At 41.2% G+C, this 27,001-nt stretch overlaps 5 protein-coding genes across 9 annotated transcripts; 2 read left to right on the top strand and 3 right to left on the bottom strand.

Annotated features, from left to right (window-relative positions):
• Positions 1–570: 570 nt before the first annotated feature.
• On the bottom strand, positions 571–12,596 carry LOC115767603 (sodium/potassium/calcium exchanger 3). Of its 3 annotated transcripts, none has more exons than XM_030711896.1 (9): positions 11,449–12,596; positions 4,307–4,480; positions 4,054–4,241; positions 3,801–3,987; positions 2,953–3,033; positions 2,720–2,866; positions 2,306–2,680; positions 1,490–1,591; positions 571–1,359 (listed from the first exon to the last, which is right to left on the bottom strand). In XM_030711896.1, the coding sequence occupies exons 1-9, from the start codon at positions 11,480–11,482 to the stop codon at positions 1,022–1,024; spliced, it is 1,626 nt and encodes a 541-aa protein (XP_030567756.1). In that variant the 5' UTR covers positions 11,483–12,596; the 3' UTR covers positions 571–1,021. The 3 variants fall into 3 exon arrangements, with proteins under 3 accessions (XP_030567756.1, XP_030567757.1, XP_030567758.1); XM_030711897.1 differs by lacking the exon at positions 11,449–12,596 and adding an exon at positions 5,464–5,534; XM_030711898.1 differs by lacking the exons at positions 2,953–3,033; positions 11,449–12,596 and adding an exon at positions 5,464–5,534.
• A 2,726-nt stretch (positions 12,597–15,322) lies between these two features.
• LOC115767598 (cytochrome c oxidase assembly factor 7 homolog) lies at positions 15,323–17,092 on the bottom strand. The gene is made up of 3 exons (XM_030711890.1): positions 16,895–17,092; positions 16,395–16,684; positions 15,323–16,334 (listed from the first exon to the last, which is right to left on the bottom strand). Exons 1-3 carry the CDS (start codon positions 16,992–16,994, stop codon positions 15,936–15,938), a joined length of 789 nt encoding a protein of 262 aa, XP_030567750.1. The 5' UTR covers positions 16,995–17,092; the 3' UTR covers positions 15,323–15,935.
• A 64-nt stretch (positions 17,093–17,156) lies between these two features.
• Positions 17,157–18,810, top strand: LOC115767593 (G2/M phase-specific E3 ubiquitin-protein ligase). The gene is made up of 2 exons (XM_030711886.1): positions 17,157–17,379; positions 17,438–18,810. The coding sequence occupies exons 1-2, from the start codon at positions 17,266–17,268 to the stop codon at positions 18,785–18,787; spliced, it is 1,464 nt and encodes a 487-aa protein (XP_030567746.1). The 5' UTR covers positions 17,157–17,265; the 3' UTR covers positions 18,788–18,810.
• A 157-nt stretch (positions 18,811–18,967) lies between these two features.
• On the bottom strand, positions 18,968–20,182 carry LOC115767596 (NAD-dependent protein deacylase Sirt4). The gene is made up of 2 exons (XM_030711888.1): positions 19,851–20,182; positions 18,968–19,777 (listed from the first exon to the last, which is right to left on the bottom strand). Exons 1-2 carry the CDS (start codon positions 20,011–20,013, stop codon positions 19,029–19,031), a joined length of 912 nt encoding a protein of 303 aa, XP_030567748.1. The 5' UTR covers positions 20,014–20,182; the 3' UTR covers positions 18,968–19,028.
• A 6-nt stretch (positions 20,183–20,188) lies between these two features.
• Positions 20,189–26,781, top strand: LOC115767590 (RNA-binding protein 25). 3 transcript variants are annotated; one of them, XM_030711881.1, is made up of 7 exons: positions 20,189–20,428; positions 20,762–20,850; positions 20,928–21,166; positions 21,736–22,918; positions 23,906–24,797; positions 25,550–26,154; positions 26,269–26,781. In XM_030711881.1, exons 2-7 carry the CDS (start codon positions 20,788–20,790, stop codon positions 26,362–26,364), a joined length of 3,078 nt encoding a protein of 1,025 aa, XP_030567741.1. In that variant the 5' UTR covers positions 20,189–20,428; positions 20,762–20,787; the 3' UTR covers positions 26,365–26,781. The 3 variants fall into 3 exon arrangements, with proteins under 3 accessions (XP_030567741.1, XP_030567742.1, XP_030567740.1); XM_030711882.1 differs by having other exon boundaries at positions 20,751–20,850; XM_030711880.1 differs by having other exon boundaries at positions 20,189–20,850.
• The last annotated feature ends 220 nt before the right edge of the window (positions 26,782–27,001 follow it).

The following is a 27,001-nucleotide window of genomic DNA, read 5'->3' as shown; positions in this document are numbered from 1 at the left end:
TTTCTTATCAACCAAAAAAATAACTTTTCCTTTTATCGTAAATGACAGCTAATTGTCAGTGTGCAATGGAATACATTTTGTGACGTCTTTTAACGAGTTTCTGATTAACAAACATTTAATCTTGCCTTCTGTAAAATCGCAGAAGTACCTTATATATAGGTCGAAGATTATGTTTATTTACGAAGAACTCTTTTGGTTATTAAGTTCTGATCAAACTAAACATTCATGAAATTGACTAAGCTTCTTAGATACCAGATCTTTTTCATATTGGTGGACTATATCATATAGCTGCATTGGAACAATCGGTTGGAAATAGGTTTTCTCGGCTCTGGGTTATCTTATCTTCCGCCAGGCTTTCAGAAAGTGTCATTCATTGACGTACTATTCAAAAATCACTCCAAGCACAAAAATAAAAATACAAGAAGAGATTCTTCTTGTTCACGCTGAAGTCTCTCAAGAACGTGAGCTCAAAATGAACCAGGAAATAATTACAATTATTTCTTAAAACTTTTAAGAGTTAGGATTTGCGTTTAAAAGAAAATTGACGATTTCTTTGTTAAATCTCATATATTAATCGTATAAATACATTATTGAATTTGTTGTTTGGTTTTTGGATTTTTGGTTCTGTTTTTTTTTTTTCTTCTTCTCATTTCATTTCACTTGACGTGATCACTGCGACTGCGACTGCGACGGCGACTGTGATCGCGGCGGCGGAATGTCGTGAAGAGTTTCCTCTACTTTAATAATAATAATAGTAATAATAAAAAAAAAAAAGTATTACAATAACAGCATAACGTAATAGCATAAGGTAACTCAACTATCAAGGTAGATAGAATAGAACAGGAAATACATATTAATTAATTAAAACGACTGCAATTTGCGACCAAGTAGGCCGCCATTTGATCCAGCTCCCAGTTTCCAGTTTCCAGCTTCCAGTGCCAGTTCCAATTGCAATACCAGTTCCAGCTCCAGCTCCAGCCCCAGCTCCTGCTCCTGCTCCAGCCCTAGCTCGAGCAGCAGCTCATGATCGTCCGCAGGTTGGCAGATTGACGCGAAAGAACACATTGAGCTCGATGAGCGAGGCAAATACCATAAATACCAAATAGATGACCAGGCAGGCGATGCCCACCTTTGTATCCAGCTTGAACTTGTTCATCGAGAATGTCAGATAGAGCAGAAACAGCGTGGACAGCAGTGTTATGGCCGAATATTCCAAGCCGGCCGAATTGATGGCCACATAATTCTGGCCCGGCTGTATCGGAAAGAAGACCGCCTTTATTAGCCAGGGCACGCCCAGGCATAGCAATATATCGAACGTGTTCGAGCCAATCGAATTGCAAATACCCATCGAGCCATGACCTGCACAAAATAGAGCACAAAAACCAAAAAAGAAAGAAAACGGGGAAAAAAAATATCCAATATACAACACATCATCATCCAAAACTAGGCGGCGCCTTCGCTTAGACCAAGGCTCTCATCCAAAACTCACCGCGCTTGGCCACAATCACGCTGGACACTGCCTCGGGTACACTGGTGCCGGCGGCCAGAAACGTAATGCCCATCACCGAATCGGGTATCTTAAGTGTATCGCCTGGTAAAAAACAATATATTTATATATATACATATATGAATACGTTTATCAATTCGCTAAATAAATAACAAATAAATGCTGCCCGAATTGACATTAAGCTAAGATTTTTTTTTTATTTATTAATCACGTTTATGCCATGAAATTTCGATAGATACTGTTCTATCTAAATTAAGTAAGAATTCGTTTATGCCATGAAATTCATGAAATCAATATTGCAAACTATATAGTTGCTGAGATAATTAGCTGTAAAAAAGCCATGTTAAGTTGGCTGCGCTTTAGAACTATCTTGAACTAGATAGATGGATAGCTAGATAGATGAATTAAATTATTGTCGATTTCAATTAAGACAAAATTCGTTTATGCCATGAAATTCATGAAATCAATATAGCAGACTAAACAATTGCTGAGACAAGTAGCTATAAATAAGCCAAGCACGTGCGTCTTAAGCTTAGTTTGTGGCATGATCAATTAATTGTTGTAATCACATTGTGTATACGATAAGTAAGTCATGAACTTCATGGCTTCAATACTACATATTGAACATAGATATTGTTGATTCAAATGAACACATTTTTATAAAAAAAATTTTATAGATTTTTGTAGTTACATTGAACTTATATGTTCGCGAAAAGTATTTGTAGATTTAGATCAACATAAACTTCGTTTATGCCATGAAATTCATGATATGAATATTATCAGTTGTTGTGAACTCACCAATTATGGTTATCATCCACGCCACAACGTACGACAGCGATCCAATCCAGACAATGCACATGATAAAGGTCAGCGGAAAGATTTTATTATTTTTGGCCTTTTTGCAATCGGGTATCGCGATGCGGAAGAGCAAATGAATTGGCCAGATAATCAACCAGGTGAACTGGGCAAAGCAGCTGGTGCCCTTCGGATATGTCAACAGGGAATAGCCCTCCTGTTCCGGCTCCTCCACGGCCGTAGCTGCCGCCGCCGCCGCCGCGGCCGCTGCAGCAGCAGCAGCAACTGCCGCCAGCTGTGCCTCCGCATCCGCATTGTCCACGATGGCGATGGGCGCGATTGCGCCGACAGCAGCACCTCCAGCTCCACCACCCGCAGCTGCAGCTCCACCACCACCACCACCACCACCACCACCACCACCACCGCCGCCGCCGCCAACGCCACCACCGCCAAGACCCGCTGTTGTTGTTGTTGTCGTATTGCTGGCCTTGGCCTGATCATTGTTGAGGCCGCCATTCAGCTGAATGCTGGCCATGTTCTGGCAAATGCGATTCTCCACAAGCTCTGCGAAAGTGAGAACAAAGATTTGAGTTACCCTCGAATGGAGGCTGCCCAATGCGGGATCTTTCGTTTGGACTGTTGCTGTGTACCTGGTTCCTTCTCATTGCTGTTCTTTGTGTGTATGCTGCAGTTGGAGGAGCGGCTGCGCGAACGCGCCTGCTTAACGCCACCTGTGTGTGAGAGTTGGTACTTGTTTATGCGCTCGTTGAGTGTGTGTGTCTATGTGTGTGAGTATGTGCTTGTGTATCTGTGTATGTCGTGTGTGTGTGTGCGTGTTTCTCTTTCTCTCTCTCTCTTTTTTTCTCTCTCTCTCTCAATCTCTCTTTCTTTCTCTCTCTCTATCTCCCTCTTACCTTAAAGCTTCAACTTAATGATCATTGTACGTAATATCATAACGTATAGCCCACATTGGCGTTGCCAGATGTATAAAACATTGCAAGGTGGCAACGCTGCAGCGTTAAATACAATGGATGTTAATGTTTATGTTAATTGGAGCGCATTTTTTGAGATTATGTTAACCAAAAGATTTACTGGCTTTATGTAACGAAGAAAATATCGGTGATAAAATAAATAAATAATCAAACAATAAATGAGCGAAACGTAGGCGATACGTATATGAACCGAATGTGGCAAGGTTTTAACTAAAAAAATGTCCTTTAATGAAGAAGAAATCTAGAAGATCTAACTTGCTTGCCAAAGCTTGTTATGAAAAACTCTAGACTTTTTACACATTGAACAAATTGAAGCTATAATTAAGACTAATAAAAAATGTTAAATGAAATGTTCCAAGAATTTTGCAACGCGTACTTAAATGAGGGACTGAAGGAAAAATAAAGTCGAAGTATTCAGGAATTGAGTCAATATATTCTCTGCTCCGCTATTGTCTTAAGTGTATTTTGGCTTATTGAGAAGTTGGTGTGGCAACTGATGAACTCACCCTTGGCGCACTTTTGAAAGGACTTGTCGAAATACATGACCGCCAAATAGACCGCATAGAGCGATACCAAAATGAGTGCCTCATACCATTCGACGCGCTCGTCGTGCATGACACAGATGAGTATGGCGACTGTCACGCCGTAGGCGATGCTATCCCGCGTCAGTGGCCACCAGTCCAGCGGTATTGTCTGCAAGATTATATGGATTCAGTTCTAGATAAAATGGGATTTATGCGCTAAACGGGCAAATCTTACCATGCCAGCTCCGATGCCGCAACAGGCGGCCACAGCGAGTATGTTGAACACCGCCGAGCCCACAATGGTGCCGACACCGATGTCGCCCTCCGTGATGAATGTGCCTATCACATTGACAAAGAGCTCCGGCGCGGATGTGGCCGCAGCCATAAACGTGGCGCCCGCCACATCGTTGGACATATTGAGTGCTGTTCGAGGCGTAATACACAAGTCGGCAAATGATTTGCGATTATGCGGTATCTATGGAGCCTACCTGCACATATTTTCTCAACAGCTGGCACAAAGTACTCATCACATACTACTGCTAATGCTACAAATAAATATAAACTGGCTATAACATGAAGTACAACAGCACCGGACTGTCTTTGCGCCTCCGTGAATAGATCTCTGGGGAAATCATCAATGGCGGGCTGAGTGCAATTTATATCTGTTGAGAAATTGAGAAAGAAAAACAATAATATTCACATTTTGATTCATATTCATATTCACAATCATGTTCATATTCACAATCATGTTCATATTCATATTCATATTTCTATTCATATTCATATTCATATTCATATTCATATTCATATTCATATTCATATTCATATTCGTATTCATATTCATATGCATATTCATATTCATATTCATATTCATATTCATATTCATATTCATATTCATATTCATATTCATATTGATATTCATATTCATATTCATATTCATATTCATATTAATATTAATATTTATATTCATATTCATATTGATATTCATATGCACTTTTATGCTTATAAGACACAATTTCGTTGCCTACTTTTAAGCGTTAGCAAACTTTTGTTTAAGAAAGTAAAAGTTTAATTAATAAACAATTTAACAGAAATATATTTTAAAAATATTTATAAACAATTTATTCAATTTCTGCGACAGATAATAAATAACAATTTCGCAAATTCGCACAAAGTTTGTTTTGCTTGCACTTAAAAAAAAAAAAGTGAGTACAATATGTATTTATATTTTATATTCTTCAACAAAAGGCCGAATGCACTTTATAAATATGCACAGATAAACGAAATAGGCCTGGATAATAACACTTTGTTGTTATATAAATAATGAATGCAATAAACAAATTTGATTGATAATCGCCGGGGCGATAATGAATATAGCGAAAGAGGCCTGTTTACGTAGCGAGTGCATTACGTGCGAATAACAATAATCGCTTGATTGATTAATGAGTTTATTCAATTTTTGTCGTTTAACACACAGTTCACAGATCTTTAACTATCAATTAAACGATGAACGTGTGCACTTCGCCCCGCAACGCGACACGCAACAAACGATTCGAGCCGTACGTAAATAAACGAGTAGTACTCATACTACTCATAGTACTCATAGTACTCATAGTTAGTTAATGGATAATCGTGTTATGCGCACATTTCATGTTACGTTTTCACTTTAATTATAATGATGTTTTCTATTTCTATATTTGCTTCTTTTCTTTTGAGTTTTCTTTTTTTTTTTTTTTTTTTGATTTTCTGTCAAGAGTTTTTCTCAATATGCCGCTTCTTGCTCTCAAGCGCCGGTAAAGAACTAAACCAGCGCAGCAGCAAGAACAACCACAAGACTGACCAGTCAGATCCCAGCTAAGGAATCAACAACAACAACAACAGCACAAGAAAAGAAAAAAAAATGAAAAGCCGAAGCTTGAAACTGAGTCCGACGCCGATTCGTGCCCAATTCCGATTCCGATTCCAATTCCGAGTCGCAGACTTCACTTGATCATCGATCAAATGAGCTGAGTTCGGTTCAGCTGAGCTGACTTCTGTTAGATAGTTTTCATTTTTCGTTTTTGTTGTTTTCTTTTTTGATCGCTTTTGTTTGCATCTGCAACGGAAACGATAAATACGAGAAACGCTTTGATCTCTCGATGTCATCAAATTGTATAATAAAAGCCGACGCATCGTCGGCGTTCTAAAAAAACAGACAAAAAAAAATACAAAAATAAGCACAACAATTATAAAATTCGGACCAAAAAACACAGCACCAGATAATAATTTAAAAAAAAAAAATGAGGTTATGTTTTAATAATAACATAACCTTAAATGAGGTTAAGTTGAATTAGGCTATGCAATTATTTCTTTATATATCTTTATAAATATGCTAAATGTTAATAATTTCAATTTCTTGAGCTTGATTTTAATAGTAATGATATGAATATTATTATTAATATCATTATAGGTAATATTTACACCAAAACATAACCTTAAATGAGGTTAAGTACGTGATTTTCTTATATAAAATATTTAATATGCCGAGGTTTAGCTTATTTTTGTTTTATTATTAAAATCATTATAATCTTAAGCTTACTAAATATATTATAAGATATGTACATATAAATATAGATTCATATTAATATTAACTAAACATGACATAACCTCATTCATATTAATGTATAAAATTAAAAGAAAAATAATAATATGCTCAAGTTGGATAGATTCGTGGCCAGATAAAGGTTTTTCCAGCTAAGCCTTTAGCTAAAATAGTTATACGATCATGGTAACATTTAGATTTATTAACATAACCTCACCTTGAATAGGTTCAATGCGATTTATTTGCATATTTGAATAATAAATGGGTTTTGATATGGGTTTTTTTCTTGAGGTTTTTTTATGGCAAGTATTGAATACTTATTATTCCTTTCTTTTAACTATTTATATAGAAGGCAAATATGGAAATAAAATATAACTTAAAATTTCAGATATTATTTAAATTTCTGCTCAATATTTGAAAAACTTTATTTTAATAGAGATACAAGAAGAAGACTCTATTCATCTATAGGAAGTTCTTCTCTATTTTTTCAACAAATCTCAAGTTCATTTATAAAAATTTGAAAAGGTAAGGTTAGACTTCTATAATATAAAGATTTCTCGTAACTGTTATTGATGAAATTATAGAAAGTGTCTAGGTTTTCAAATCTCTTCTTTTATTAAAGAAGTGTACTTACATTCCGAAGACTTCTACGACTTGTTCTTCCACAATTCTACAACTTCTATTTTTCTACTCTGTTCTAGTCCATGCTCCATACTCTCAACTGTTTTATCATTACTTAACCTATCCTAGAAGATAGTATTATAATATTTTATAACTTTATCTACCTTTGCTTAAAAGAGTTAGATCTTAATATGACTCATTGCTAGGCTGTAAATAAGTATTTTTTTTCTTTTTGGGAACCACTCTAAGACAAGATCTATATATAGGCACAGAGTGGGGCATATCTGTTCAAAGTTTTTAAGACCGTTCTTATGCCCTGAATAATTAAAATGGGCATATTGTTCTTAGAGAAGTTTATGTCACTGTCAAAAGGAAATACCAGGACGAGGAGCCTTAATCGCACTAGTCATGTCCATTTGACTTGGTATATACTTAGTATATATTTGGGGTACCTTATTTTCAGCTCCCATTTCCATGATATCGATCAATTTCGATTTGCAGACATAGTTTTGATGAAGGCTTGATGCACCGCATTTGGACTTTGGTATATTTTATCTCTCCGTTCCCAGAAACTGGGAAAGAACTAATTCTAGAAGGTACATCCTTGCGCTTTGGCATATGCAGAGTTCTTTATGCCATATGCAGACCCTTAACATTTCATGAATTTCGTATAATGAATACCTGAGTTATTCAAGAACATGTCTCTAAAGCTAGATTCTTGCGCTTTGGCATAGGCGCACTTGTGTATGGCATATGTAGACTCGGACAACGAAGGCCGAAGTTATTCAAGAACCGATTCTCCATGTGAAGTGCAACTAAGCAAAGTTGAAGCTAGAATAGTGCAGAGTATCTTCTAGTCGGACACTGCTAATTGTTTTCTAAACAGCTTGACCCAGCCACAGCTCAATAATATTTACGAGATCGAGTCGGAGCAACAAGAAAGAGCTCGGGAAGACACACCGAAATGTGGCTGCCGCTTGGAACAGATCGACAACTTGGCGTGCCGGAGAGTAGACAATGTCTGCGGCCTGTTTTTGTATATATATATATATATATATATATATTTGTTGTTGTTGTTGTTGCTGTCGTTGCTGTGTCCAGCCGGGCTGCGCGTCTTCGGGGTCAATTGAGCCGCACGCATTTTGTAACCGGCGGCCCGCATAATGCAATAATGCTTAATCAGCATTTACAGCGAGTACGAATGGTCGGTGGTTGGGGCGGTGGTTGGGTGGTTGGGCGGTGTTAATGATAATCAATTTAACATGGATAACAATCAGCGAAATGTTCAATCACAGTTAATTAAGTTCACGCTAATTGAATAACAGCCGCATAAACAGAAGTGAAAGCGATCCGACAACAACAACAACAACAACAACGGCAACAATCTGTAGAGCAGCTAAGACACGAGCCCTGAGAACAGTTTCATCAAATTTAACTAGCAGTTAGTTGACAGTGACAGCCTCCAGTTAAAGTGAAGTGCAGCACAAAAGCTAAAGGAACGAAACTAGACTGAAGTCAAAGTAGCAGCAAATGCCGAATGATCCAGAAAATATTGTTATCGATCAGCTAACAAATAGTTAAATCCGAGAGTTAAATAAGGAATATGAAAGTCAACAAATTATTGGGAGCGTGAAAGCCTTAAAAGCAGAGAATTAGTGAGAGATTGATTGAAAAATAAATGAACATAAATATTATTTTGTACATTTTAAATTTCATTAGGAAGTAGATATCTCCGAACTTATAAAGTATATATACATGCCATAGGAAAGATCGGCCGAGTACTAAGTACTTGAATGGAACACTTCTTTGTTTATCAAGATATCTTGCTTACTTTACCAAACTTGGCATTTTGGCTGCCATAGAGGTCGAAATTTAGGCTTTTATGTAGCAAAATAAGAAAAACAATCAGTAAGGACTGTACAACACTGGATGCTCAAAAGTTGTATTATACAACACTGGAATGATACAAAGTTGTTCCCCAAAAAATATTACGTATACGCCACATTGTCGAAATTCTCTATTGTCTTGGATTAATTATTTCTATTTCTGTCAAATTCTTAGGCGAAGAAGCTTAAAGATATTTCTCGAGATATAATGTGAGCAACATAATAATTGTCATAAGAAAATTATGCACAATCTGTACGTACTGTACAACACTGAAACGAGCAAAAGTTGTGTCCTATAGAATATTACGTATACGTCACAATGTCGTTATTCACGATTGTTTTACTAGATAGATTCAAGGGGCGAATTCACAGACAAATCGTTAGATAGACCGGACCCACATACCATTTAGGCATATGTATTTACGTGCATGTATGCCTGAATGTGTGTATGTTAAATATTTTGTATATAAGTAAGCAAAATCAACGCGACAATGCGTTTTAATATGACTTTTGTGTACCGTTTAAGTTAACTTGGAGAGCACCCATCTCTTCGCATCGCCAATGTGACAATCTCTGTATAGGTGTGCCTCGCTTCTAGTTAGCTACTGTCAATGTATCTGTAACTGAATCTGTGTATTTGTATCTGTATCTGGATCTTGCGCAAGTTTCTGTGCACTTTGTGATCGGACGTTCCGAATGGGACAATTTAAGACTTGTCCAAATTGAACTTGTTTCACTGGAGAATTTCTGATTTTATATGACTTTGAGGCATGTTATAGCATGCTCCTGTTTGTTAATTTGACAGTCACTTTAATATGCTATTCAGCTATAGTTTATTTGATTTCTGACTGTCAACTGACTGTCAACTTATTAGCAGTCACTTTAACCAACTGTTACGTATTAGGGGGTATACGTATGTATATATACATTGCCAGTGTTGCAAATTCCAGAATCAAATGTAAATTTGACAATTACTTAACCAGTACTGCCAGATTGTTAACAATAAGCTGTCAGGCTATAGATAGAGGGGTTGCCATCATTTTGCAACTTTTGCTGCATATTTTGTTAAGAAAGTTTGTGCTTCTTGTCAAATTTGAAGCTTTGGTTAACTTTAGGATTAGGTGTTTGATGAAAAGTGAAAGCTATGAAAAGACATGTGCTTGCTTTGCTTCATATTATCTTAAGAGTAGGTTGGGTTATGTTGAAAAAAGTCACAACCGAGCGACTTGTTGTTATATATATACAAGTGCATGTTAATAGTGATTGACAGTCGCAATGATTGATGTTTACCAAATTCAGTTGCGTGTTGACAAAATACGTTTTGTAAGTTAGTTTTAGGCCTCATAATTTTGTTTTGAATGCAACGCTTCAATGCGTTCGAACAAAACCCATAGAAAATACAAAATAAATCAAATAATAAAAAAAAACATCCAAACGATTTGTTTGGCACGCTAAATTTAATTGAATTTGATTTCATTTGAATGGTAATTAATTGAGATTGAATTTCAAAATTATGCCAGTAAAATGTCACAGTGTTGTTGATTAGCCTTAAGTGTTGCAAAACGTTTCAGTATTTCGAATATACATATATTTGAAATACATTTCTCTTATAAACATTCTCGAGTGCTTTTGGACTCGCCAAGGCGTATGCTTAATCGCATTGCGCATACGCCGCATTGCACAGCAGCCAGATACAAATGAAGTCATCTACAAAAATTAAGTTTTCCGCAACAAAAATACAACAAAGAACAACAAAAAAAGGAAAACTAAACAATAGTCACAGCAACAACAACAGTCTTTTGATTTTGTTCTACATTTTTTTTGTTTCTTTCATGCTTTTTCGTTGGTTTTATTTCTATTTCTAATTTTTTTTTTTTTTGTGCATAGTAAATGTCATTAAGTTTCACTTAATGAGCCAATTTAGACAATTGATCCATATGCTTTAGTTTACGCGACACACACACACACACGCGCGTATAAATAGATTATGTGAGCTAGTTTGCGTATGTGTGTGTGTGTGTGTATATAGACGAAAAACGCGCCGACAAATGTGCAGAAAAAAAAAATACATATCTAACCGACGACGACATAGTTGAATTATATATTAGTTATATTATATATATATATATAAATATATATTTATTTGATAAATTAGACGAAATGTGTAACCTTTGGCATGTATGACGTCACTGCACACACGCACACATACACACACGCACGTTTTAAAATTTCGCTTTAATTGTTTAATTCGCTTTGCTTTTTGCCGCATAACAAAAAGGATAAAAAAAAATACATATATTTTGTAGAACTTAATTTTTTTGTAGACTTTTTTTTTTGTGTTTTTAGTTTTAATTGATTTATTTAGTTTGCATATTTTACAACACTTAATTTTTCTTTGCTGTTTCTGTGTTCCTTTTCTTGTGTTTCAATTCATGTATTGATTTTGAGGTTAGTTTTGCTTTGGGTTTTTAAATAATTTTGTTTCATATATGTTTTAAGTAGTTTGTTTTATGAATTTTTAGTAGGTAATTTGTGCCCGTACCCGTAGTGCTGCTAAGACCCCAATAGTCTTCCATTGCTGCACGGTGTTGTAGTGGTGATGGACACTCGTAAACTGCGCTGCGGCCGCTATATGAAACGCAATCTCAATCTCAATCTCTGTCGCTTCCACTTCAATGGTGTTGATTTGCCTGGCCCGTCTTTGGCTTCGTCTCTGGCCGGCGCTTTAGTCGCGGCTTAGCCGTAGCGGACACACACACTGATACTGACAGTCACACTTACACAGACACAGCCAGCCAGGCAGCCAGCCACCCACACATACACACACACACGCACACAGCATATGTAGCAGGCTTAAAGCCTCTGTATGTGTATAAACGAGCGTTATTTTCAATTGTCGTGAAGATCTCTTGCAATGTACCCAGCGCTGGGCTGGCGGGGTAGACCGCTATTTGGTGGGGAGGGGGGTTGGTAATTTAAAGCACAAGGCGCGGCGTGGCGCGACACTCAAACACACCCACACACACTGTATCGCTATGCACGTATGTATGTGTATGTGTATGTGTGTATGTGCGTGTGTCTGTGTATCTCGTTTAATGCATTTCGCGTTGTCGGGCCGCGTTTTGAGGCAAAAGGCATAAATCAAGGGGCAATCATAAAATAGCCGCCGCCACTGTCGGCCCGCCGTTGCGCCTTTCTTCCTACTTAGCGTCTTCTTCTTCTTCTCCTTCTTTAAATTCGTCTTCGGCTCTCGCTCTTGTTCTTGCACATCTGCAGCCAGTCACACAGTCGACAGCTGCGCTTGCGATCTCGCTCACACGCACGCGCCTCGTGCCAGTCACGAATATCGCTTGTCACTTGTCTTTTATCTTTATCACACTTTTACGCTGAAGCCGCAACAACAACAACAACAATAGCAGCAACAACAACGACAATAGGCAAACACACAACAAACAACAGCAAAAAAAAATATTGTCAATCCCGTATCCCGTTGCTTAGTTGACCGCGCGCATCTTTCACATTTCTTTATGCTCGGCTTCTGTATGTGTGTATATGTGCATGCATGTATGTACGTATGCTAGTATATCAATGTTGGTGTGTATGTGTGTGTGTGTGCGTGTATATGTGTATTTATAGTCTAAGCTTTTGGCATTTGTCATTTGGCTTTGGCTTTGGCTTTCGTTTAGTTTAGCATTTGGCTTGGGCTTTGACTTGATTTTTTTCTATATATTGTCTTGATGCCGCCGACGTTTGACGTTAAACTGATTCGATGTTTCGGATAGCGCTTTAGTCGAAACTGAGCATCGAAATTTTTGCCGAGCTTGATTTTGTTCTATAGAGCCAGCCATTCGCTGCTGTTTCTCTACCTCCTACATATATTGAATTACACACACACACACACACACATACATGTGTATGTATGTGTGTACATATGTATGCATATGTTTTGTACTATATACAGTTTAACTAGCCATAGACTATGTACTTGTACTTGTCGCACACAAAAGCCCGATTGCATGCTGGCCACACACGCACACACACACACACACACACCTACGTAGCGTGCCCGTATTATTAGAATTGTTGTTGTTGTTGTCGTCGAGCAGTCTCCAGTTTCCTCACATCGACGGCGATCCGTGCACAGTTTGAACAGCATACCATCCTATGCGGCAAAGGTCATGTCATGGTACAGCGACCAACTAATTATGTTCTATTTAAATAAGCTCGTGCCATCAAAGAAACTGTTTATTTTTTTTTTCGGCTTGGGCTTGGCTTGAACAACAACAATGTCAACAACAACAACAACAATTTATTTATATATATAAAACTAATCCAATAAACTATTTAATTAACCCACTTTTAATGAGTTTATTTCTTGATTTTAATGCCTTCGCCAATTAATTGCAAAATAACGGTTCTGTCTGCCATTTTGTCAAAAGATTATCGCACATAACCTATTTATTTTCAATACTTTCTCACACAAATTGATAACAGTATTTTGATATTTGAATGAAATTCAAATGCAGAATGCAGAATCTTAAGGAAAAGCAATTAAGAAATTGATATCAATTGCGAAAATCAGTTCCAGTATTCACAAAGTTATGTAAGTTTTAAGTAAAGGACTTTGACTAGGCATTTTTTGTGACAGCAAATTTCGATCTACTTAAAGAAGAAGATTGCGGTACATCTAGAATTCATGTCTAAAAACACTCAAGGCTCAAAGTTTGCTCAAACTTATGCAAATAGCAAAATTACGTAAAGATAAAAACATAGTGATAGATAAAAGAGGGTAAAAAAAAAAAAGAAGAATCAATAGAAAACAAGCAATTTTTTTTGAGGAAGCGAATTCCGAACGGTTCTTATCGCGTCTCATCTGATTAGTTTGGTTCACCGTATTCCCATTCATTAGATATTCATTCATCTTATCAAGAAACGCATGTTCCCTATGCTCGAGCACGAAACCGAAGCTGATGGCAAAAAAAAAAAACAAACCAATTACATTTGCCTGGCAACATATACAAATATATGCATTGCAGTTAATCAAGCAGAAATCCCAACAAAGAAAATACGTGAGTTCACGTTTATCTCTATTTACCAGCTGGTAAAACAATATGACATGAGCTTAGGTGTGCGACTTATAAGAATGCAAGTGGCATATTCTAATTGGACAGTCCAATTGGAACATGCACAGTAAGATTTCGTTAGCTGAAATGCTGATCAAGCTGATTGATTGACGACGCGCAGTCTAAGCTGTAGACTGTATTATACCCTGTGTTTACCTATATAATTTATACTTTTCCTCCTATCTAAATATACAAGAGAGGCCTGTGATTAGTTTAATAACTATAGTTATCTACTTGCAGCTATATACGAAAGCTAATAAGATTTTATATATTTCCCCCCTCTCTCTCTCTCTCTCTCTCTCTGTCTCTCTCTCTCTCTCTGTCTCTCTCTCTCTCTCTTTACTCTCTCCAATAAGAATTTAGCTTATTTTCCATAAGGGAATCTCCATCCAGAGACATAATATAATTCAAACTACATTGAGACATTTTTAATTGTTCACAAAACGCTTCCATTTAAAATTATTGTATACTCTGTGTCCAGCTGTGGGCTGTTGATCCGAAATCAATTGCAGTTCTGGGAACTGATAATAGAAATTCTAGATTTTAAATATAATGAAATGGAAACACGTTTTGTCAACGATTAAACGATAAGAACAATAGGCAATGCTCATTAAAAAATTCCCCACACCCGGCTCCACCATTCGGATTAATAGACTTTTCGTGTTAACTGTAGGCAAGACAAAGAGAGAAAGAGAGAGAGAGAGAGAGAGAGAGAGAGAGAGTGACCGACTAGGGGATACCCTCTGACCAGCGCCCGAGCTACCTTCAAAAACCTTCCAATTTCTACATACATAAAATTATGGAGGGGCTTGAAATGGACTGGTTGAGAATCTTCCAATAGATATCGCTTTCTACCTGTATACCTATAAGATCTTCGCATAGACTTCAGCTACAAAATCAATCTGCCCTCGATTATCAAAGTCGGTTAGTTTTTCGCAAAGTTATGATAGTTTGATATATAGCAGGGGTATTTCCTATGAACTGGGACGCTTGAATTGTCAAAATTATAACCTTACTTTCTGGAATTTCTGCGCATCGAATTATATGCCCAATAGCCTTAGAGGGAACGGGGCAGGGTATACAAAAAGTCAAATATACTTTATAGAGAAGCTAGCTACCAAGTTTGACGTATTCAGAGCTTATAAAATGCGAGTTACGCTCAAAAATCAAGTGAATATTTAACTTATTTGACATTTTTATATATATAATATATATATTTGACATGTTTAGACTCTATAGTTTTCAGGATCGAAGTGACAAGGGGGTGGGAGACGATTCAGCTCGTCATCCTGAACAGGAACATATAACCTTTGCCAGGCCTGTTACATACATTATACACAAAAGCCGTATACTCGCTTGCAATAGATGCAGGGTATACAGCATATATACATATATGAGAGCGATTTGATTGTGCTTGATTTTGGTTTGTTTCTTTGTATTTAATTTAAGGTATCAACGGGGAATAATAAGGTTATCATTTTGCTTGTTACTCGTTTAACTTTAACAATTAAAACTAGGAATTTCCTCTTTTACAAAACACATGCCGAAAACGCAAATGCTGCCTATGTACACGACGAAAAGTAATACATATATATATATATATATATATATTGATGTTTGTATAGCCCACTTAAGTTAGATATAGGGAATAGATTGAAAGTATTGAAGGGTGAACGGAACAAATTATGAAACGCGTCGCAAAATGGCAAAGAAAATAAATCAAAAACGAAGAAAATAGAGAACAAGATGTAAATTTTGGGAAAACTCGAGCGTAGAGGGAAGAGCGCAGCATGGAAAGGAAAAGTCAACTATATATATGTATATATAGTATTTGTATATATACATGCACATATATGCATATGTATATATATATCAATATATGTATATATACATATGTATAGGTTAATCAGTTGGGCATGCCGACGCCCTGCTGAAAACTGAGCGTCTCCTGTTGCTTCTTGACCTCCTCCTGCATTTCGAGGGCCAGCTTCTTATACTTTTCCGCCTCCTTTTCGTTCTTCTCGATGCCATCGCCGCGCGCATACATCTGGCTGAGATTGGCACAGGCGTACATGTTACGCAATTCGCATGCCTTGTGTGCGAACTGAAATGCCTTCTTCATGTCCTTGAGCACAATGTAATCGGCGTCCTTAAGCGATTTGGATTGTGTGCTGGCTGACGCACTGCCGCCACCATTTGCCATATCCTCCGGCTTCTTCTGTACGCCCGAAATGTGCATGCCGGACAGATAGAAGCAGGCGGTGGCATTGTTCATGTCACAGCTCTTCGTTAGAAACTGCAAGCCCTGCAAGCGTTACAATAATACATACATAAATATATATAATAGTTGTGTTTATCCACTCACCTTGGGCACATTTCTGTCGATCTCTTTGGGCATGGAGCGCGACACGAGCAACAGGCCGGAATGCAAACAGGCATCCGAATCATTTAGATTGCAGCCCTTCTCGTAATATTGATAGGCGACGCGGGGCTCGCCCTTGCTGCCGCTTTTGCCCTTGCCGAGGAAGCTATAGTTGCCATATTTATAGCAGGATTTTGCATAACCATAATCGTCACATGTCGATTTGTATACTTTGGAGGCCTTCTCGAAATCTTTCTTGATGCCCTCCAGATAGTCGCCGAGCAGATGGCAAACTGTAAATAATGTTTTAACAGTTTTCAGTTATTGTTCTTAAGCGTATAATTTACAAAAAATGTTCAGGTTCGTTTGTGTTTTGTAATTCAATTACGATACAAAAACCTAGGTTAGAGCACACACAATGTTTTTGTTGTTGTTGCTGTTGCCGTTGCTGTTGTTGTTGTTGTTGTGGCTGGCGAACTGGCCGCCTGTTGTTGTTGCTTTACCTTCCGGTTTCTTTTCCGAGTAACAGCCAAAGCGATATTCAACGCCCAGCTTCTCCACATATTCCTTAACGTCAGACTCTTTTTTTAAGTCGTAGGCCATTGTGTTTTTGTTTTATATAAATTACTAAATAACAGCCAGTTTTGTCGATGCCTCTCTGGTTGTTATGTTGCTGTTGTTGTTGTTGCTGCTGCTGCTGCTTCGGTGTGTGTGCTTTTTTTTTTTTTTTGTTATATATGTGCCGTTTTTTTTTTCCTATTCTGACAAGCAGTGTTGGAGAACACAGCCGGCATTGCGGCAACAATTGCCAGTTATCGATAACAAAGCGCGCGCGCGGTCACACTGTTGCAATATTTGAAAAGAACGTCGCGTCATGTACAAATGTGATATATGCAATAAAAGCAGCGCTAACGAGGATGCCGATGATGTCCTGCTATATGGCGAATGGATGATCAAGCAGAAGGTGACGGTGCACTATTATTGTCTGGTAAGCGGCACATTTGAATGTTTTCAGTTAGTTTAAACTCTGCAAACTCTTCGAACAGCTGCTGTCCACGAATTTGCCGCAACGCGGCGGCGACTCCAGCGGCATTCTGGGCTTTTTGCTGCGCGACATACGCCAGGAGGCGGCCGCCGCCCAGCAGCGCAAATGCGCCTTTTGCAAGGAGAGAGGCGCCAGCGTCGTTTGCTACAAGTGTCGCATCGTTTTCCACATGCCCTGCGGCTTGGAGAATCGTTGCATATATCAGTTTTGCGATGAATTCCGCAGCTACTGCGAGCACTGCATGCCGCTGGACGACTACCAGCAGCAGCTGATGAACAAGCCGCCCAAGGATGCCTATTGCGACATCTGTTTCCGTGCCATTTCACCATTCCTGCTGCACAACGTCACCTACGGCGATTGCTGTCGCAAGGGATTCGCGCATCGGACGTGTATGCGACGCTATGCGCTCGCCTCCGGCTACTATTTGCGTTGTCTGTGGTGCCGGGACAAGAAGTTCCACGACACGATACGGCTGCAGTCGGTGTTTGTGCCGGACCGCGATGCCACGTGGGAGCGTCAGCCGAATGCGTACAGCGAGCTGCACAGCAAGCGTTTGCGCTGCGAACAGGCCGTGTGCCTGTGCCCCAATGGACGGGATTACCACAGACACAGCTGGACCATACAGCTGTGCATACTGTGCGCCGCCACGGGCAGCCATCTCAAGTGTCGTGTGGGCACAATGCGCCTGGTGCGCACCCATGGCGTTGAGCTAAACGACTTTAAGTGCAGCTTGTGCATTGACGTCGAGCAGAAGCTGATCCATGGTCAACACAACTATTCCGGCCAGAGGGTGCCGCACAAGCCCAGCTGGGAAACGGCAGACGAACAAATAGATGCCTCCTATTATATGCCCAAAACGTGCTGTGCCCTGAGCATAGCACCCGATGAGGATTCGCCGGTGCTCTCCGACGAGGATGCCACCTCCAATGAGGCTAGCGTGATAACAGTTGTGCCTTCGCAGCGCCTGTCAACACAATCTTGTCCACGATTCAGCCAAAGCTTTGTCAAGTCGCCGCCAGCCGCACTGCCAGCGGACCAAACAGTCATTGAGCTGGCGGACTCACAGCTCAGTTCCACACAGCAGCTAAGATGCTCCCTAAAGCCGCCTCTGCTGCTGCACGAATCCTTCACTTGCGGCGCACACTTCTATCTGGTGGTCTACGAGTACAATGAGCATCAGACGGATCTCTGTACCGGCACCTGCACCCTACGCTTCGCTGCGAACGATGCTCGTCTGGGGGATCGCTCAGTGGAGGCGCTGCAGCACCTACCGTTGCTCGAAATGGACGTTTGGTTTCGCGACAGCAATCGCGGCATCTATGACAAGATCGATCAATATACCAAAAGCTAAGCCTACAAAACGTAGGGACTAGTTGATACGGATCAAGAATATATATACATGTTACAAGGGTTTTCAAATCTGAAGTCTTTAGCTGCCTGCTTGGCATATGGAGAATAATTATAATAATGTGGATCGGAGATCAGAAATTAACGAGTCCCATCTAGACATTAAAATCCGAGTAAAAGGTCAGTTAATAAAATGTCAACAATTTGTATTACAATAAAAATAAACAACAAAAAATGGAGTTCGCCTAGGTTGTGGTACGATAATCGAAGAGCTTGGGTATCACATCGCCACACTTTGCCGAGATTTTAATGTCGGCCAAATGATCCGCACGCGTCTCCCCAATATTGACAATGGCCACCGGCAGATTAAGGTCCCTGGTCTGGAGCACTATGCGATAGCCGGAGAAGACCAGCAGACTGGAGCCGAGCACCAGCAGGCCATCGCTGTTGTACACCATTTTGGCAATCGTATCGAGACGATCTCGGGGCACGCAGTCGCCAAAGAATACAATTTCCGGCTTGAGATTGCCGCCACACTGCGGACAGGGGGGTATTTGAAAATTCTCAATATATTCAGCTGGTATTTCGACATCGCCATCGGGCCGTATCATGTCGGGCGCATCCTTAAACGCCGGATTCAGTGCGGTTAGTATGCTCTGGAACTCGTGCCGATCGATGCGATATTCACAGCCCAGACACTTGACCACATAGCCGCTGCCATGCAGCTCCACCACGCTCTTGGAGCCGGCCTTTGTGTGCAGCCGATCCACGTTCTGGGTGACCACCGATTGGATGCGCATCTCGCGCTCAAAGCGCGCCAGCGCATGATGGGTACCATTTGGCTGGGTGCTCGAGAAATTTGGCCAGCCCACAAAGTTGCGGGCCCAATAACGTTTTCGCACACTGGACGATTTCAGGAATTCGATGTGCTGTATAGGCTTGTGATTGGTGCGCGCGTACAGGCCAACGCCAGCGGAGCGATAGTCCGGTATGCCTGCAGACAATAAAACAACAGTTTAATATACCATGAAAAACCTGGTAAATGGTAGGCCAGTGTCAGTTCGCACCTGATTCTGTGGAGATGCCAGCGCCAGTGAGCACCAAAATGTTTGGTTTCGACAGCAAGAAATCCTCCAAACGCTTTATGTCATCGTCCAGCACTGGTTTGTGCTGAGGCACATATTGTTGCTTGATAACGCTGCGACATCGCAGCACAGCACTCAGGCGCATTGTATAATGTGTTTGATATATTTTTCCTCTTTTAACAGCAGAAATGCTTGCTACGCGGCTGCTAAATGCCAACACTTAGTGGGACTTAGTGGTGTGACCGTAGTTTTACTTAAAATATGTTGTGCTCGGTTTCTTGCAAATTTTTAAATGATGCTGTTATAAAATCTCGAATGTTAAATAAAACTGTATTTGTGTTTGTATTTTTGCAAACAGCTGATACTAATTTTTTGGTATTTCTCAACACCAAGCCGCGCCGACTGTCAACGCACAACGACTGCATTGTGTATATATATCGCACGCGAAACGATAACAGCAGCGCTTTCACGCTTTCTCATCTCTATGTGGCAGCGGCTGCAGTGGTGAAAATTTGAGAACAGCCTTTTTTACGTGTAGTTTTTTTTTTTAAATTGCATATGTATGTAGAAATTTAAACTTAAATACGATATCGCGGCGGGCAGACTTGAACACGTGTAGTGTACTTGAATGCACGCGCTCTTTTAGATAGCGAAACTAACACATATTTGCCTTTAAACCACAAATATCGTACACGATTCACGTTCACTTCAAGACCCGTGTGCTTCTATCGTATGTGCATGTGTGTGTGTGTGTACGGTGTATGTGTATGCTTGCGTGCGACTGTATATGTGTACGAGCGTGCATGTTGCGTATGTGTGTGTGTGTCTGAATGTGTCGGCTTTAATTTACACGCACCCCAACAACAATATACAAAATATTAGTATTTAAACAGGAAGGCAAAACATAAGGAACAACAAAATGTCATATCCACCGCGAGCGCCGATGCCGCCATATATGAATGCATCGATACCACCGCCGCATGTAAGTATTTTTTTTTTCGAAATTTTTAATTTTGCAAAATGTTGATCAATTTTGTTTTTATTTTGTTGCCCATCCAGCTGATGCCTCCGATACCCCCGCCACGCAGCTACCGCAACTCGGCGACGATCAGCTCACAGCCAACAGTCTATCATAGGCCGCCGGAGCCGCAGCCGCAATTCCGTGGACCCGTCATCACCGTCTTCGTGGGCAACATCAGCGAACGAGTACCGGAATCGCTGCTCAAGCGCATCCTATCCGCCTGCGGCGTTGTCATCAATTGGAAGCGCGTCTCCACTTTCGGATTCTGTGAATTCGAGTAAGCCAACTTTGAGCATCTCCTTGGAGCTATTCGTGTTGCTCCTGCCTATAAGACAATGTATATATATATATATTATTGATCCGTATCAGCAGTCTACTCGCTATAGCCATGCCCGACTGTCCAACTAGTCTCTCTCGTTTCCTTCTTTCTGCTCCAGACGCATCCAACATTCTCTCTTTGTTTGTCTGTAACACGTTAAAATCTTCGTTATGTTATTGTGACGAAGAATAGCCTTGTCTGACATTAACAGTTTCGTGACTCTGTTAACATAACATAAAATATGCATTCGCAATGTTAAACAAATATTCTATGTTAACAGCGTGACGTTAACAGAGCAGAAAAAAATAATGATCTCTTGCAGAAGAGAAATCCTAGTTTTATCGCACATTTTTAAGACAACATAAATAAGAATGAATTTTATCGAAAGCCATGTCTAAAAGATGCACGTAACAGGAATTTGTTGAACAGTTAACAGTTCTGTTAATGTGACATTAACAGCATTATGTAAACATAAGCTGCTGGATCTAGATGTTAAATTGAATGTGCTGTTTCTTTTCTTCCTGCAGCGGTCCCATTGCGGCCATGAGATCTGTGCGTCTGCTGAGCGAACTGGAGATTGATGGTAAGAAGCTGGTGGCTAAGGTGGATGCAAAGAACAAAGTGCTAATCGAGGATTACAAGGAGAAGGAGTGCAAGAATGGCGAGGGCGGTCCCAATGCCATGGACGAAAAGACTGAGGACGAGTTCGCGACCAGCCAAATGCACGAGCTGCTCGAGGAGCACAAGCACGAGTTCGAGGGCTTCGACGGCACGAATCGCGGCGATCTATACGGCAGCAGCAGCAGCAATCGCAACAAGAAGACGCGACGCGGCGAGGATGACATCAAAATCAAATCCCTAAACGACAATGCGCTCGAGGAGGAGAAGCGCAACCTGATCAGCAGCGAGATTGGCAAGTTCCGCAAGCGCGCCGAGGCCGACGAGCATCGCAAGGAGCTGGAAAAGGAGAAGGAAAAGGAGAAGCAGCTGGCCACCAAGGAGAAGGAAAAGGAGCGCGAACGCGATCGCGAGCGCAAAAAGCAGCGCGAAAGCGAACGCAAAACGAGCAGCAGCAGCGCCAGCGGCAGCGGCAAGCCTCCAGCCAGCATCGGCGCCAGCAGCGAGGTCGAGGAGGTGGTCGAGATCATCGAGAAGGAGCCCAGCAAGGAGCCGAGCAGTCGCAGCCGCAAGGAGTCCATTGTCACCATCGATGTGTCGCCGGCGCGCAAGGAGCACAAGGAGCGCAGCAACAGCGACTCGCACAAGGAGAGCAGGCGACGCGATCGCCGCTCCAAGTCGCGCACCAAGGAGCGCGATCGTGATCGCGATCGTGAGCGCGAACGTGAGCGCGAGCGTGAGCGTGAGCTAATGCGTGAGCGCGAGCTCCGTGAGCTGCGCGACAAGGAGCGTGAACGGGAGCGCGAACGCGAGCGTGATCGCGAGCGTGAACGTGAGCGAGAGCGTGAGCGTGAGCGCGAGCGAGAGCGCATCGAGATGCGCGAGCGGGACAGGGAGCGTGAGCGTGAGCGCGAGCGCGAGGAGAAGATCATCAAGCCCGTGCGAGATGCACGGCGCGAAAAGGAAATGGAGGAGGAGATGCGCGAGCGCAAGAAGGCCGAGAAGAAGGCGCGCGAAAAGGAGGCCGCCTACCAGGAGCGTCTCACCAACTGGGAGATACGCGAGAAGCGCAAGGCCAAGGAGAATGAGAAGGTAAAGAGCACATTTCAATTGGGCCACAAATGACACTTGCTTAAATCTAATACGCTTTATTATAGCTAGACAATAGGGAGCGGCAATTTGAGAAGCTAAAGACAAGTGTCATTTTAGCATAGGAACAATGTTCCTCCAGTTATGCTGCGAATGACACTTGCTTCAACTTAATCCGCTTTAGAAGATAAAGACAAATGTCATTTTAGCATAGGAATAATGTTTCTCCAAGTATGCTGCGAATGACACTTGATTCAACTTAATCCGGTTTATTATAGTTAGACAAGAGAGATATACAAATAGAAGATACTAATGTCATGTTAGCATAGCAATGTTCTGCCAATTATGCTCTTATGACACTTGCTTAAATTAAGTTTTAGGTGTCTTTATTACCGTTAAACAATACAGAGAGGCCGTATTTGTGAGTTCTGATTAACTTTAAGTTATATGCACTTATCGTTCAGAAAATATTATTTCCCAAGATAAGTATAAACATTTTATAGAAATCACAAGCGAAATTTTCAATTGCATTTGCTTAAAAATTCTTTTAACTCTGAAAACTTGAAATTCGACGAGAGAACTTTTACATTAAATACATTTTGTTTGGCAGCTTTTCGCATTTGTATAAATTTTCTTGCATGCGTTTTAGGCAAATGTCATTAGAGCATGATGACAATGCACTTTCAGGCATGCGAAAGAGGGAAAGTAATGTTTTTATTTTTTACTAAAACTCAAACTTTGATTAGCTCCATAAACTGATTACAATGAATCGTAGTTTCAGCTTAAAGCAAATGTCATCTTAGCATACTTGAAGGCAATTTAAGCGAGAAAGTTCTGCAAGCTTTAAGCAAATGTCATCTTAGCATAAGTGTAGGCAATACGAGGGAAGTGAGCGCGAAACTGAATTACACTTAATTGCGTTTGGGGCTTTAGGCAAATGTCATCTTAGAATATGACTAAGCTTTTAACTAACAATAATAATCATTGCAGTATCGCCACAAGGAGCTGATGCGACAGGAGGAGCGCGAGAAGGACGCCAAACGGCTGAAGGAGTTCGTCGAGGATTACGATGACGAGCGCGACGATGTGCTCTACTACAGAGGCCGCGAGCTGCAGCAGCGTTTGGCCGAGCGCGTCCGGGAAGCCGATGCCGATTCCAAGGATCGCGAAAAGGAGGCCGACGAACTGGCCGAACTGAAGAACAAAATCTTTAGCGGCGAATTCGAGAATCCGTCACAGGAATACGAGAAGGCGCGCCGCGAAATCGAGAAACTCTACGAGCCGCGCATCCTGATCAATGTCAACCTGGAGGCGCAGCGGCGCGACACAGAGCTGCAGCCCCTGCAGCAGCAACTCCAACAGCAGCAGCAGCAGCAGCTGCAGCTGCAGTCGGATAGACGCAAGCCACAGCTGAACGATGACTACGACAGCCGCGACAGCGTTGTCGGCGGAATGGCGGCTGCTCAGGCGGGGCATGTGCATAAGGCGCCGCCCTCGGAGGATTCCATATCGACCAACGATGAGCGCGCCTCCATGGCGGACACGGCCTCGAATGCCAGCGGCTACTCGCATCTGAAGAACAGCAACAACAACAACATCAGCAACAACAACAACAACAACAATAGCAACCAGGCGGAGAGCGTGAGTCGCCAGAACAGCGAGTCGAGAGATTCGCTGTCCAACATTCACACGCCCACAATGAACGCCATGGACAATGATCATGGCGCATCCGCGTCTGCCTCCGCCGTAACCATGCCGATCATCTCGCTCACATTGGGCAACAATCTCAAAAAGAAAATGATTGAGGCAACCGGCGTGTTTGTCAACGATGACGACAACGACGAGAACATCAATCCCAAGAAGCGCAAACTTGTGCCGTTAGGTGAGTGTCAGCAAGTTTACCCTTCGACCATGTCCGATCTCGGGGGAATATATCCTGTGCTAGGAACAGGATTAGGTTAGCGGGAGACAACATCCGCCGGCCTTCTAGATGGCACCTTCTAGGGCATGTTGCCTGTCGAACTCTAGCACCTCAAGGGGACGGATCCTCCAAAAAACCCACGTTTTAGAGCAAGATAACATGTTGATAGATAGATTGTGCTTAAACCTAAACCAACTGTTAAACTTTCGTTAAGGGATAACTAACTTACGAGATTGCTTGCGTGCTCTTTTAATTGCTCTTCTTATAAGGCTTAAGCCTGCAACACTTAAGAGAGGCGTGGTGAATTGAGCACAGGCCAAATCGCAAGAGCGCGCTCTCTTTTGTTTTCACGCAGCATAAAGAGAGCCAAGCTATGGCTTATATATATAGTTCGTGTGTGTGTGTGTGTATAGTTCCTGTGGAGCAATTAGCCATGGTGAAAATATAAATTGTATTAATTCACCACGGACGCAGCCAAATGCCAAAGCATACATATATAAATGCCAGTCTAGCTCACAAACGTAAGAGAGCGCTCTCTCTCTCTCTCTCTCTCTCTGTGGTGAAAATATATATAGTGTATTTCACCATAGTTGCAGGCAAATGCATATGAATTGCTGTCTTGCAGACAAACTTAAGAGAGCGCTCTCTTTGGCCGCACTTAAGAGCAACAAATGCCTTTAAGAGACTTAAGTAATATTTGTTGTTTATTCCAGATTACGATGACAATATAAGCAATAGCACCACGTCGATGAGTGCATCTCAGACGGCCGCGGAGCGTCAAAGTTCTGCTGTATCAGCGGCGACAGCTGCTGCCGCTGCCGTTAGCCAAAAGATAGCCAATGCCGGTGGCGGTGGCAGCGGCGGCGGCTCTGGTTCAACATCCTCCGGCTCGCTGGGCAGCGGAAATGGCGGCAAGAATAGTGGCCAGCATGGAAAGCATGGCAGCAGCGGCAGCGGCGCCGGCAGCGGCGGCGGCAAACACCATGGTAAGAATGATGCAGCCGCATCTGCGGGCAGCGCAGATGCTGCCGCGACAAACACCAAAAAGGATGAGAATGGTGCAAAGGTGCATGATGAAAAACGCCGGCATATAAAAAGCATTATTGACAGGATACCCACACAAAAGGAGGAGCTATTTAATTATAAGCTTGACCGCAACGAGATCGACAGCGGTCTAATGGAACGCAAAATACGTCCATGGATCAATAAGAAAATCATCGAATATATCGGTGAGCCGGAGCCAACGTTAGTGGACTTTATATGTTCCAAAGTATTGGCCGGCAGTCCGCCTCAAAGCATACTGGACGATGTCCAAATGGTAAGATCCACCACACTCAACTCACCACGACTGCAAATTTTTAAACAGTACTCTCTCTCTCTCTCTCTCTCTCCCCCCCCCCCCCCCCCCCCTCTCTCTTTGACTGCCACACAGGTGCTGGACGAGGAGGCTGAGGTGTTTGTGGTGAAAATGTGGCGACTGCTCATCTACGAATTGGATGCCAAAAAGAGTGGCATCGCCGGCAAATAGATGACAGATGGCAGCGTGGTGTATAACAGCGATCGATCTGCAGAGAGGTTGCTATACTTTAAGTTACATTTGTAATGCCTAGACACTATACAGAAACGAAACAAAAAAAAAAAAAAAAAATTAATAATAATACTATAAACCAAACACTATGATTATAGAAAGTGTACATACATAGCGTGTGCGGCTGGAATTGTTTCGCTTATGAAACGCCGTCACCAATTTTGTCACCTTGTGTTTTTAGAGATAATTGCAAAACAGAAAAAAGAAGAGAAAAGATTCATCGATATGTAAATACACTCTCACACACACACCCACCCACACACACACACACACACACGCAAACAAACCAACAGCAATCAAAATGAATGAAAAGCAAATGAATAACAATCGTGCTCCATGTACATTTTTCTATCTAAACATCGTTTTTCTTTTTGTCTACTTTTGCGGTAATTAGTGTACAATGTATCTTTTATTTTTTATTCTTTTTTTTTTAATGAATTTTAGCGCAAAGAGCTTTTGACTTGAAGCAATGTCTTCATTTAAGATTTAATAATAAAAGAAAGAACACAAAAGTAAGCCTTAAAACTATGTTTTTGCTATGAGAGGTTGCGCAGTGAGAGGCGCAGCGTGGTGAGTT

Source organism: Drosophila novamexicana, unplaced genomic scaffold, assembly GCF_003285875.2.
Source record: "Drosophila novamexicana strain 15010-1031.04,08,12 unplaced genomic scaffold, DnovRS2.1 tig00001415-arrow-arrow-pilon, whole genome shotgun sequence".
Taxonomy (NCBI): domain Eukaryota; kingdom Metazoa; phylum Arthropoda; class Insecta; order Diptera; family Drosophilidae; genus Drosophila; species Drosophila novamexicana.
The sequence above is the reverse complement of the archived record's forward strand: the minus strand, read 5'-3'. Positions and strand labels throughout refer to the sequence as shown.